The 12,483-nt window shown below is 39.0% G+C and overlaps 1 protein-coding gene across 3 annotated transcripts in view; it reads left to right on the top strand.

Annotated features, from left to right (window-relative positions):
* Positions 1–12,483, top strand: part of LOC309836365 (uncharacterized protein) — a 48,130-nt gene that overhangs the window by 22,407 nt on the left and 13,240 nt on the right. For all 3 annotated transcript variants that reach the window (XM_082676339.1, XM_082676340.1, XM_082676338.1), the window contains exon 2: positions 11,760–11,839. In XM_082676339.1, the coding sequence (XP_082532465.1) occupies positions 11,831–11,839 (9 nt within the window). In that variant the 5' untranslated portion in view covers positions 11,760–11,830. The remainder of the gene's footprint in view (positions 1–11,759; positions 11,840–12,483) is intronic.

The raw sequence follows: 12,483 nt of genomic DNA, 5'->3' as shown, positions 1-12,483 counted from the left end.
GCAACCTTGTCTTGTTCCTGATCTTAGTGGAAATGCTTTCAGTTTTTCACCATTGAGGACGATGTTGGCTGTGGGTTTGTCATATATGGCCTTTATTATGTTGAGGAAAGTTCTTTCTATGCCTACTCTCTGCAGGGTTTTTATCATAAATGGGTGTTGATTTCGTTGAAAGCTTTCTCTGCATCTATTGAGATGATCATATGGTTTTTCTCCTTCAATTTGTCAATATGGTTTATCACATTGATTGATTTGCATGTATTGAAGAATCCTTGCATTTCTGGAATAAACCCCACTTAATCATGGTGTATGATCCTTTTAATGTGCTGTTGGATTCTGTTTGCTAGTATTTTGTTGAGGATTTTTGCATCTATGTTCATCAGTGATATTGGCCTGTAGTTTTCTTTCTTTGTGACATCCTTGTCTGGTTTTTGTACCAAGGTGATGGTGGTCTCGTAGAATGAGTTTAGGAGTGTTCCTCCCTCTGCTATATTTTGGAGGAGTGTGAGAAGGATAGGTGTTAGCTCTTCTCTAAATGTTTGATAGAATTCGCCTGTGAAGCCATCTGGTCCTGGGCTTTTGTTTGTTGGAAGATTTTTAATCACAGTCTCAATTTCAGTGCTTGTGATTGGTCTGTTCATATTTTCTATTTCTTCGTGATTCAGTCTTGGCAGGTTTGCATTTCTAAGAATTTGTCCATTTCTTCCAGGTTGTCCATTTTATTGGCATAGAGTTGCTTGTAGTAATCTCTCGTGATCTTTTGTATTTCTGCAGTGTCAGTTGTTACTTCTCCTTTTTCATTTCTAATTCTATTGATTTGAGTCTTCTCCCTTTTTTTCTTGATGAGTCTGGCTAATGGTCTATCAATTTTGTTTATCTTCTCAAAGAACCAGCTTTTAGGTTTATTGACCTTTGCTATTGTTTCCTTCATTTCTTTTTCATTTATTTCTGATCTGATCTTTATGATTTCTTTCCTTCTGCTAACTTTGGGGGTTTTTTTGTTCTTCTTTCTCTGGTTGCTTTAGGTGCAAGGTTAGGTTGTTTATTCGAGATGTTTCCTGTTTCTTAAGGTACGATTGTGTTGCTATAATCTTCCCTCTTAGAACTGCTTTTGCTGCATCCCATAGGTTTTGGGTCATCGTGTCTCCATTGTCATTTGTTTCTAGGTATTTTTTGATTTCCTCTTTGATTTCTTCAGTGGTCACTTCGTTATTAAGTAGTGTATTGTTTAGCCTCCATTTGTTTGTATTTTTTACAGATCTTCTCCTGTAATTGATATCTAGTCTCATAGCGTGTGGTTGGAAAAGATACTTAATACAATTTCAATTTTCTTAAATTTACCAAGGACTGATTTGTGACCCAAGATATGATCTATCCTGGTGAATGTTCCATGAGCACTTGAGAAAAATGTGTATTCTATTGTTTTTGGATGGAATGTCCTATAAATGTCAATTAAGTCCATCTTGTTTAATGTATCATTTAAAGCTTGTGTTTCCTTATTTATTTTCATTTTGGATGACCTGTCCATTGGTGAAAGTGGGGTGTTAAAGATCCCTACTATGAATGTGTTACTGTCTATCTCCCCTTTTATGGCTGGTAGTATTTGCCTTATGTATTGAGGTGCTCCTATGTTGGGTGCATAAATATTTACAATTGTTATATCTTCTTCTTGGGTTGATCCCTTGATCATTATGTAGTGTCCTTCTTTGTCTCTTCTAATAGTCTTTATTTTAAAGTCTATTTTGTCTGATATGAGAATTGCTACTCCAGCTTTCTTGTGTTTTCCATTTGCATGGAATATCTTTTTCCATCCCCTTACTTTCAGTCTGTATGTGTCTCTAGGTCTCAAGTCAGTCTCTTGTAGACAGCATATATATGTGTCTTGTTTTTGTATCCATTCAACCAATCTGTGTCTTTTGGTGGGAGCATTTAGTCCATTTACGTTAAAGGTAATTATCGATAGGTATATTTCTATTCCCATTTTCTTAATTGTCTTGGGTTCGTTATTATAGGTCTTTTCCTTCTCTTGTGTTTCTTGCCGAGAGAAGTTCCTTTAGCATTTGTTGTAGAGCTGGTTTGGTGGTGCTGAACTCTCTCAGCTTTCGCTTGTCTGTAAAGGTTTTAATTTCTCCATCAAGTCTGAATGAGATCCTTGTAGGGTAGAGTAATCTTGGTTGCAGGTTTTTCTCCTTCATCACTTTAAATATGTCCTGCCAGTCCCTTCTGGCTTGCAGAGTTTCTGCTGAAAGCTCAGCTGTTAAGCTTATGGGGATTCCCTTGTGTGTTATTTGTTGTTTTTCCCTTGATGCTTTTAATATGTTTTCTTTGTATTTAATTTTTGACAGTTTGATTAATATGTGTCTTGGCATATTTCTTCTGGGATTTATCCTTTATGGGACTCTCTATGCTTCCTGGACTTGATTAACTATTTCCTTTCCCATATTAGGGAAGTTTTCAACTATAATCTCTTCAAATATTTTCTCAGTCCCTTTCTTTTTCTCTTCTTCTTCTGGATCCCCTATAATTTGAATGTTGGTGTGTTTAATGTTGTCCCAGAGGTCTCTGAGACTGTCCTCAGTTCTTTTCATTCTTTTTTCTTTATTCTGCTCTGCAGTCGTTATTTCCACTATTTTATATCTTCCAGGTCACTTATCCGTTTTTCTGCCTCAGTTATTCTGCTACTGATCCCATCTAGAGTATTTTTAATTTCATTTATTGTGTTGTTCATTGTTGGTTGTTTCATCTTTAGTTCTTTTAGGTCCTTGTTAAATGTTTCTTGCATTTTGTCTATTCTATTTCCAAGATTTTGGATCATCTTTACTATCATTAATCTCAATTCTTTTTCAGGTAGACTGCCTATTTCCTCTTCATTTATTAGGTCTGGTGGGTTTTTATCTTGCTCCTTCATCTGCTGTATGTTTTTTTGTCTTCTCATTTTGCTTCTTACTATGTTTGGGGTCTCCTTTTTGCAGGCTGCAGGTTCGTAGTTCCTGTTGTTTTTGGTGTCTGTCCCCAGTGGCTAAAATTGGTTCAGTGGATTGTGTAGGCTTCCTGGTTGAGGGGACTAGTGCCTGTGTTCTTTTGGATGAGGCTGGATCTTGTCTTTCTGGTGGGCAGGTCCACGTTTGGTGGTGTGTTTTGGGGTGTCTGTGGACTTATTATGATTTTAGGCAGCTTCTCTGCTAATGGGCGGGGTTGTGTTTCTGTCTTGCTAGTTGTTTGGCATAGGGTGTCCAGCACTGTAGCTTGCTGGTCGTTTAGTGAAGCTGGGTGCTAGTGTTGAGATGGAGATCTCTGGGAGATTTTCGCCATTTGATATTACGTGGAGCTAGGAGTTCTCTTGTGGACCAGTGTCCTGAAGTTGGCTCTCCCACCTCAGAGGCACAGAACTGACTCCTGGCTGCAGCACCAAGAGCCTTTCACTCACATGGCTCAGAATAAAAGGGAGAAAAAGTCGAAAGAAAGAAAAATAGAAAGAGGGTAAAATAAAATAAAATAAGGTAAAATAAAATAAAGTTATTAAAATAAAAGGTAATTATTAAGAAAAAAAATTTTTTTAAGTAAAAAAAAAAGGACAGATAGAACCTTAGGACAAATGGTGAAAGCAAAGCTATAGAGACAAAATCTCACACAGAAGCATACACATACACACAAAAAGAGGAAAAGTGGAAAAAATCATAAATCTTGCTCTCAAAGTCCACCTCCTCAATTTGGGATGATTCGTTGTCTATTCAGGTATTCCACAGATGCAGGGTACATCAAGTTGATTGTGGAGCTTTAATCCGCTGCTTCTGAGGCTGCTGGGAGAGATTTCCCTTTCTCTTCTTTGTTCTCACAGCTCCCGGGGCTCAGCTTTGGATTGGGCCCCGCCTCTGCGTGTAGGTCGCCTGAAGGCGTCTGTTCTTTGCTCAGAGAGGACAGGGTTAAAGGAGCAGCTGATTCGGAGGCTCTGGCACACTCAGGCCTGGGGGAGGGAGGGGTACGGATGTGGGGTGAGCCTGTGGCATCAGAGGCCGGCGTTACGTTGCACCAGCCTGAGGCGTGCGGTGCGTTCTCCCGGGGAAGTTGTCCCTGGATCCCGGGACCTGGCAGTGGCGGGCTACACAGGCTCCCCGGAAGCGGGGTGTGGATAGTGACCTGTGCTCGCACACAGGCTTCTTGGTGTCGGCAGCAGCAGCAGCCTTAGCGTCTTATGCCCGTCTCTGGGGTCCGCGCTTTTAGCCGCGGCTCATGCCCATCTCTGGAGCTCCTTTAAGCAGCACTCTTAATCCTCTCTCCACGCGCACTAGGAAACAAGGAGGGAAGAAAAAGTCTCTTGCCTCATCGGCACATCCAGACTTTTCCCCGGACTCCCTCCCAGCTAGCCGTGGTGCACTAACCCCCTGCAGGCTGTGTTCACGCCGCCAACCTCAGTCCTCTCCCGGCGCTCCGACTGAAGCCCGAGTCTCAACTCCCAGCCCCACCCGCCTCGTCAGGTGAGCAGACAAGCCTCTTGGGCTGGTGAGTGCTGGTCGGCACCGATCCTCTGTGCGGAAATCTCTCCGCTTTGCCCTCCGCACCCCTGTTGCTGTGCTCTCCTCCGCGGCTCTGAAGCTTCCCCCCTCCGCCACCCGCAGTCTCCGCCCGAGATGGGGCTTCCTAGTGTGTGGAAACCTTTCCTCCTTCACGGCTCCCTCCCACTCGTGCAGGTCCTGTCCCTATTCTTTTGCCTCTGTTTATTCTTTTTTCTTTTGCCCTACCCAGGTACGTGGGGGAGTTTCTTGCCTTTGGGGAGGTCTGAGGTCTTCTGCCAGCGTTCAGTAGGTGTTCTGTAGGAGTTGTTCCACGTGTAGATGTATTTCTGGTGTATATGTGGGGAGGAAGGTGATCTCCGCATCTTACTCTTCCGCCATCTTCCCAGGAGTCTCGAAAGGTGGACTTTTGAGAATTCCCTCCGAAAGAAGAAATCTGAGGATGGAACATTTAAGAGTGGTTGGGGTAGGCAGAATAATGCCCCTGCAAGGATGTCTGGACACCTGTGAATGTGTTACCTTACAAGGCAAAAGGAACTTTGCAAATGGGATTAAGTTAAGGACCTCGAAGTGAGGAGATTATCCTAGATTATCCAGTTGGGCCCAAACTAATTACCTGGGTCCTTAAAGTCAGTAAATCTTTTCCAGCTGAGTTTAGAGTCAGAGAGAGGTGTGATCACAGAACAGTGGTCAGAGAGATGCAAATTTGCTGGTTAGATAAAGGAAGGTAGCCTTGAGCCAAGGAGTGTTGGTGGCCTCTAGGAACTGGATAATGTAAGGAAATTAATTCTCCCCTAGAGCCTGCAGAAAGGAACACAGCCTTGCCGACACCTTGCTCTTAGCCCAGTGAGAACCATGTCAGACTTTTACCTAACAGTAAGATAATAAAGTTGTATTGTTTTAAGCCACTACATTTATAATTTGTTACTAGTAGAAAACTAATATAGTGGTATAGTTTTTTAGCCTCAGTTCTGTGGAAGGGTTTTGAACTGTGTGACATGAGGGGAACGCAATCCCTATTGATAAAATATAGAACTTTAGGTAAAGCTCATAGGCCCCCTCTTGTAATTTACAGTTTTACTGCATTGTGATATTTTTTAACATTGGAAATTAATGAATTTTTCTTCATGATCTAATATATGGTCAGCCTATAGTTATTTGTTTTGCACTTAGTTTATCTTGGATTGAGAGAAATATGTTAAAATTCTCTATTATTAATGAAATTTTATCTTGTACAACCTGTAACTTCTGCTTCATGAAACTTCCTGCTGTTAGTTGATATATAGATATTCATAATTGTTTTATGTTTATTGAGAATGGTAGACTTTAGTATTTTAGCATCCTCAAGATCGTGGCCCTTGCTTATTTGTTTGTTTGCATTTTGTCTTGTATATATTTCTCCATAATTTGTAAAATAAACCTTTTTTGAAGTTTATCATGTATACAGACAAGTGTATACATGATGATACAAACAACCAATACAATCAAAATTGTACACCTTGAGTTACCACAAAGGGAACACCCATGTAATAAGCACCCAGATCAAGAAATAAACCATTGTCTGCATTCCAGAAGTCCCTCTTGTGCTCCTGTTCAGTCAGTAGCTTCCCCAAAGTAACCACCATACATCAGTTTCATCTGTTTTTGAACTTATGTGTTAAGTGGAGTCATATAGTATATAACCTTTTGGCTTCTTTTGTGCAACATTATGTTTATGAGATTCATCCATATTGTATGTAAATATAGCTTACTGTTTGCATTGCTAAATGCACTAGTATTCCAGTGCATGAATATACCAACTATATTTGTCCATTCAACAGTTGTCATACAGTTGATAGACATTTAGAACTCTTTATGTCCCCTGTATCTGAAGGACAGCTTGGCTGCATGTCAAATCTTTGACTCTCTCATTTGTTTTTCCACAAGTATATTGTAGGAGCTACCTCACTATTTGGGGCACTGAATTTAGCAGTCTAATGACAACTGGATTTCCTTTTTCTTATAGGTGACTTGATATTTTTATCTTAATTCCCCATGGATTTTAGTCTAATAATTTTATTAGGAAATGTTTTGCTACAGACAATTTGAGTCATTTTCTCCAGCAGTATAGTGTGTATTTTCATTATGCATATTCATGTATTATTTCAGAAAATTATTCTTGAATGTTAAAAATGTAGTTTTTAATATTCTCTTCTTGATTTGGATTTCATCTCTAGAGGCTCTGCTTAGTTGCAAGTTGGATCACTTTTTTTAAAATTAATTTTATTGAAGTATAGTTGATTTACAATGTTGTGTTAATTTCTGCTGTACAGCAAAATGACTCAGTTATAATATATATATACTTTTTCATATTCTTTTCCATTATGGTTTAATCACAAGATATTTTTTAACACCTTTATTGGAGTATAATTGCTTTACAATGTTGTGTTAGTTTCTGCTGTATAACAAAGTGAATCAGCTGTCAGTATACATATATCCCCATATCCTCTCCTTCTTGCATCTCCCGCCCACCCTCCCTATCCCACCCCTCTAGGTGGTCACAGAGCACTGAGCTGATCTCCCTGTGCGATGCAGCTGCTTCCCACTAGCTATCTATTTCACATTTGGTAGTATCATGGGATATTGAATGTAGTTCCCTGTGCGATGCAGTAGGTCCTTGTTTATCCACCCGATATATAGTAGTTTGCATCTGCTAATCTCAAACTCCCAATTCTATCTTCTCTCACCCGCCCCCCACTGGCAACCACAAGTCTGTTCTCTATGTCTGTGAGTCTGTTTCTGTTTTGTAGATATGTTCATTTGTGTCGTATTTTAGATCCCACATATAAGTGATATCATGTGGTATTTGTCTTTCTCTTTCTGACTTACTTCACTTGGTGTGATAATCTCTAGGTCCATCCATGTTGCTGCAAATGGTATTATTTCATTCTTTTTAATGGCTGAGTAGTATTCCATTGTATATATTTACCACATCTTCTTTATCCATTCATCTGTTGATGGACATCTAGGTTGTTTTCATGTCTTGGCTATTGTAAATAGTGTTGCTGTGAACATAGGGGTGCATGTATCTTTTCAAATTATAGTTTTTGTCTGGGCATATGCCCAGGAGTGGGGGTTGCAGGATCATATGGCAACTCTATTTTTAGTTTTTTGAGGAACCTCCATTCTACTTTCCACAGTGCCTGCACCAAGTTACGTTCCCACCAACAGTGTAAGAGGGTTCCCTTTTCTCCACACCCTCTCCAGCATCTATGATTTGTGGATTTTAATGATGGCCATTCTGACTGGTGTGAGGTGATACCTCATTGTAGTTTTGATTTGCATTTCTATAATAATTAGCGATGATGAGCATCTTTTCATGTGCCTATTAGCCATCTGTATGTCTTCTCTGGAGAAATGTCTATTTAGGTCTTCTGCCCATTTTTTGATTGGGTTGGTTTGTTGTTGTTATTGAATTGTATGAGCAGTTGTATATTTTGAATATTAAGCCCTTGTTGGTCGCATCATTTGCAAATATTTTCTCCCAATCTGTATGTTGTCTTTTCGTTTTGTGTATGGTTTCCTTTGCTGTGCAAAAGCTTATAAGTTTGATTGGGTCCCGTTTGTTTATTTTTGCTTTTATTTCTACTGACTTGGGAGACTGACCTAAGAAAACATTAATATGATTTATGTCAGAGAATGTTTTTCCTATGTTCTCTTCTAGGAGTTTTATGGTTTCTTGTCTTATATTTAAGTCTTTAAGCCATTTTGGATTTACTTTTGTGTATGACGTGAAGGTGTGTTCTAACTTCATTGATTTACATGTGGCTGTCCAGCAAGTTGGACCACTTCTGACTTTCATTTTTTTCTTATAATAATTATCATCTCTTTGTTTCATTTTATTCCATTTGCTAACTTTTTAAAAAAATTTTATTTATTTTATTTGTTTTTGGCTGCATTGGGTCTTCGTTGCTGTGCGCAGGCTTTCCCTAGTTACGGAGAGCGGGGCTACTCTTTGTTGCAGTGCATGGGCTTCTCATTGCGGTGGCTTCTCTTGTTGCAGAGCATGGGCTCTAGAGTGCAGGCTCAGTAATTGTGGCACATGGACTCAGTAGTCTTGGTTTACGGGCTCTAGAGCGCAGGCTCAGTAGTTGTGGCACCGGGGCTTAGTTGCTCCACGGCACGTGGGATCTTCCCGGACCAGGGCTCGAATCCGTGTCCCCTGCATTAGAAGGTGGATTCTTAACCACTGAGCCACAGGGAAGCCCCATTTTCTAACTTTTATATTTTTTGTTCCATGCTGTACTTTCTGTAGTATTTGTCATATGTTGTGCTCTTTGTAATTATTCTTCATTTCTAAAGTGGTTTTGCCTATGAAGTGGTTCTCTTTCATTCTTGAATTGGACTAGCTTTCATATGTGGTCTGCCTATCACTTCCTCCCCTTTCCTGAGATCATTGTATGATTTGTGCATGTAGTCTTGCTTCTGAGCTATGATTGTATCATAACTTTTAAAAATTCATATTGGAATGTTGGGTAATAATTTTAATCTTCTCTGAAATTTTTAGTGAGTTTTCTTTATACATGGGGAATTTGGACACTCTTTCCAAACTTTTATGTAACATTATCTTTGGACATGGTGTTTCTAATTGTGTTTTTGGAGTGTAATTTTTTTTTTTTTTTTGGTATACCTGTCACTGGCACTTTCCTATGAAAAGGTGGACAGGGCAAAGGTAGTTTTTTAGGTTCTTATGCTCAGGAATTCCTTCCTCTGTTACTACAATAGAAGACAGTTTATTTTAAAGATAACCTCTCTGAATATCCAGGCCTTCTTTGTTGTTCAGAACCTAACCTGGTTCAGGAAGACCCCTACTATCAGCTCTGAGAGCCACAGTATCTTCTTTTCTGCAATTAAAGAATACAGTGAAGCTCCCAATTCATTCAATGAGGCTAGTATTACCCTGATACCAAAACCAAACAAAGCTTATCTCATAAAAATATGATACAAAAATCCTCAACAGGGCTTCCCTGATGGCGCAGTGGTTGAGAATCCGCCTGCCGAGGCAGGGGACACTGGTTCGTGCCCTGGTCCGGGAAGATCCCACATGCCATGGAGCGGCTGGGCCCGTGAGCCATGGCCGCTGAGCCTGCACGTCTGGAGCCTGTGCTCCGCAATGGGAGAGGCCACAACAGTGAGAAGCCCGCGTACCGCAAAAAAAAAAAAAAAAAAAAAATCCTCAACAAAATGCTAACAAACAAAATCCAGCAACATATGAAATGAATTATGCAACATGTCCAAGTGGAATGTGTCCCAGTAATGCAAGGTTATCTGAACGTCCAAAAATCAATTAATGTAATGCATCATATCAATAGAATAAAAAACATAAATTACATGATCATTTTAATAGACACCAAAAAAGCATTTGACAAAAGCCAATACCCTTTCATTATAAAAACACTATAAACTAGGAATAAAAGGGAATTTCCTCAATCTCATATAGGTTATCTGTAAAAATCCTACAACTGTTAATGGTGAATGTCTGAATGCTTTTCCCCTAAGATCAGTAATAAGACAAGAATGTCTGCCTTTGCCACTTTTATTCAATATTGTACTGGAAGTTTTAGCCAGGGCAATTAGACAAGAAAAAGAAAAAGCATCTGGGTTGGAAAACAAGTAAAACCATCTCTATCTGCAGATAACATGCTCTTTTATATAGAAAATCCTAAGGAATACATACCCTCAAACACTGTTAGAACTAATAAATAAGTTTAACAAAGTTTCAGGATACAAGATCAATAAATAAAATCAATTGTATATTATACACTTGGAGTGAACAATCCAAAAATGAAATTAAGAAAGCAATTCCATTCACAGTAGCACCAAAACAAATAAAATGTTTAGGAATAAATTTAACAACTGAAGGTGAAACTCATACTCTGAAAATGACAAAACAGGTATTAAGCAAACACTTGTACATAAATAATCATAGCAGCGTTGTTTATAATAGCCAAAAGGTGGAACCAATCCAAATGTCCATTAACAGATGAACGGGTAAACAAAATGTTGTCTGTCCATACAGTGGAATATTATTCAGCCAGTATTTCAGGAGTGAAATACTGATACATGCTACAATTTGGATGAACCTTGAAAACTTTATACTAAATGTTTTCACAGTTTTGACAACCAGTCACAATAAGTTCACATACTATATTATTCCATTCCTATGAAAATCCAGAACAGGAAATCTGTAGAGACAGAAAGTAGATTAGTGGTTACTTAGGGTTGAGAGAGAGGTGGAGGGAGAGTGTAGGGAGTTGAGGGGACAAGGAGTAATAGCTAAAGGATACAGGATTTCTTTTTGAGGTGATGAAAATATTCTAAAATTAACTTGTGGTGGTTGCACATTGTTAATTTGCTAAAAAAAATTGCTCACTTTAAATGCATTAATTGTAGAGTATATGAAATATGTATCAGTAAAGCTGCTTAAAAAATAAAAGAATACAGCCTATGTGTTTTGCCACCTTAAATCTCCCTGACATCTCTATGCCTCCTTTTACCACCTCCACCATCAATCACCTTTTCATAGCATTCCTGCTCACATACACTCATTGAGGGTGTAGTCTACTCCTCATAGGAATGAATGTTTCTTATGTCTTCTTTGGAGAAGTGTCTATTTAGAGCTGCTGCCCATTTTTTGATTGGGTTGTTTGTTCTTTTGATATTGAGCTGTATGAGTTGTTCGTGTATTTTGGGGATTAATCTCTTTTTGGTTGCATTGTTTGCAAATATTTTTCCCATTCTATAGGTTATCTTTTCATTTTGTTTATGGTTGCCCTTAGTTTTGTGGTATGAGTGCTTTAGATAAAAATGAGGCAGTAAGTATTATACACTTTGTGGGACATAGAGGAGATAGATGAAAGGCCACTGTCATACAGGGAAGTACACAGGAGAGCCCTGGGCAAATGCACTGGGCTCCCAGATTGGAGAGTTTCCCTGGGGATGTCTAACTTTGGGTCCTTATTGTTAAAGGGGTTATTCAGAGCAAGTCAGAATGGCCTTATCTCATATCCCGAATATCCTGATCTGTGTCATGATTTAGCATTACTGATTGGACTGAAACTTCATCCTGCTGTATTTGAGTCTCTTGGGTTTTGGATAGGGCCAGAATTTCTGCAGATTCCCTCTGACCTTCCTTCAAGGAATAAAATGGTATTCTTACTCCATTTGAAAGATCTGAGGAAAGCCTGACCTCTCATTTTTCCTTCCCTCTAGCTCTGCTTTCTCAAGACTTCTTCACCGGGAGAGGAATCTAGAAGACTGAGCGACTCTTGGAATTTTAAGTTATGGCCCATGTGAGTTGGAATTTCTTCTCTCCAAAAACGTAACCATTTATATCACATCATGTCAATATTTTTATTCCTTATCCTTAAAGTGCTTACCTGAGTCACTACTCAACGTGGTAAGTGATAGTTGTGAAACAGTCCAGTGCTTTCCCTAGATGTCCCTCTTCTCTCCAACATGGCATTCAATACTTCCTGTGACCTAATACTTTGACAGAGTACTGAAGGAAAAGATATTGTTTAAAGGAAATAGTAGAGACTTTTAAAAATCAAAACTGTGGCTCAACAAGGTGGAATGGTGTGACTAAAAGGGACCCACTACATGAAAGCTTTTATTTACTCTATATAATGGGGTGTTTCAATTAAGAAAGATGGGAGTTGGTGTTAGCTGGTATTCATTTTAGTAGTGGCACTTTGTCATGATTTTAGATAGAGAATATAAGAGGAGGTTGAGTTCAGAGAGATCTGGGATTTGGCCAGGAAATCAATGAGAGAATAATATCATTAACAAGACATGTGCTGATAATCAGCTGACAGCCTAGAGATTTTATACATTCTCCACAGAAAATGGTATTCAGTTAGAGAGTGTATCTCTTAAGAATCCTTTCAACTTCAACTAATAGAAAATTCAAGTAAAAGAAGCTGAAAGAAAAAAA

Source organism: Grampus griseus (genome assembly GCF_964374135.1).
Source record: "Grampus griseus genome assembly, chromosome: 19".
Taxonomy (NCBI): Eukaryota; Metazoa; Chordata; class Mammalia; order Artiodactyla; family Delphinidae; genus Grampus; species Grampus griseus.
Note: the sequence above shows the minus strand (reverse complement) of the source record. Positions and strands in the feature narration are given on the sequence as shown.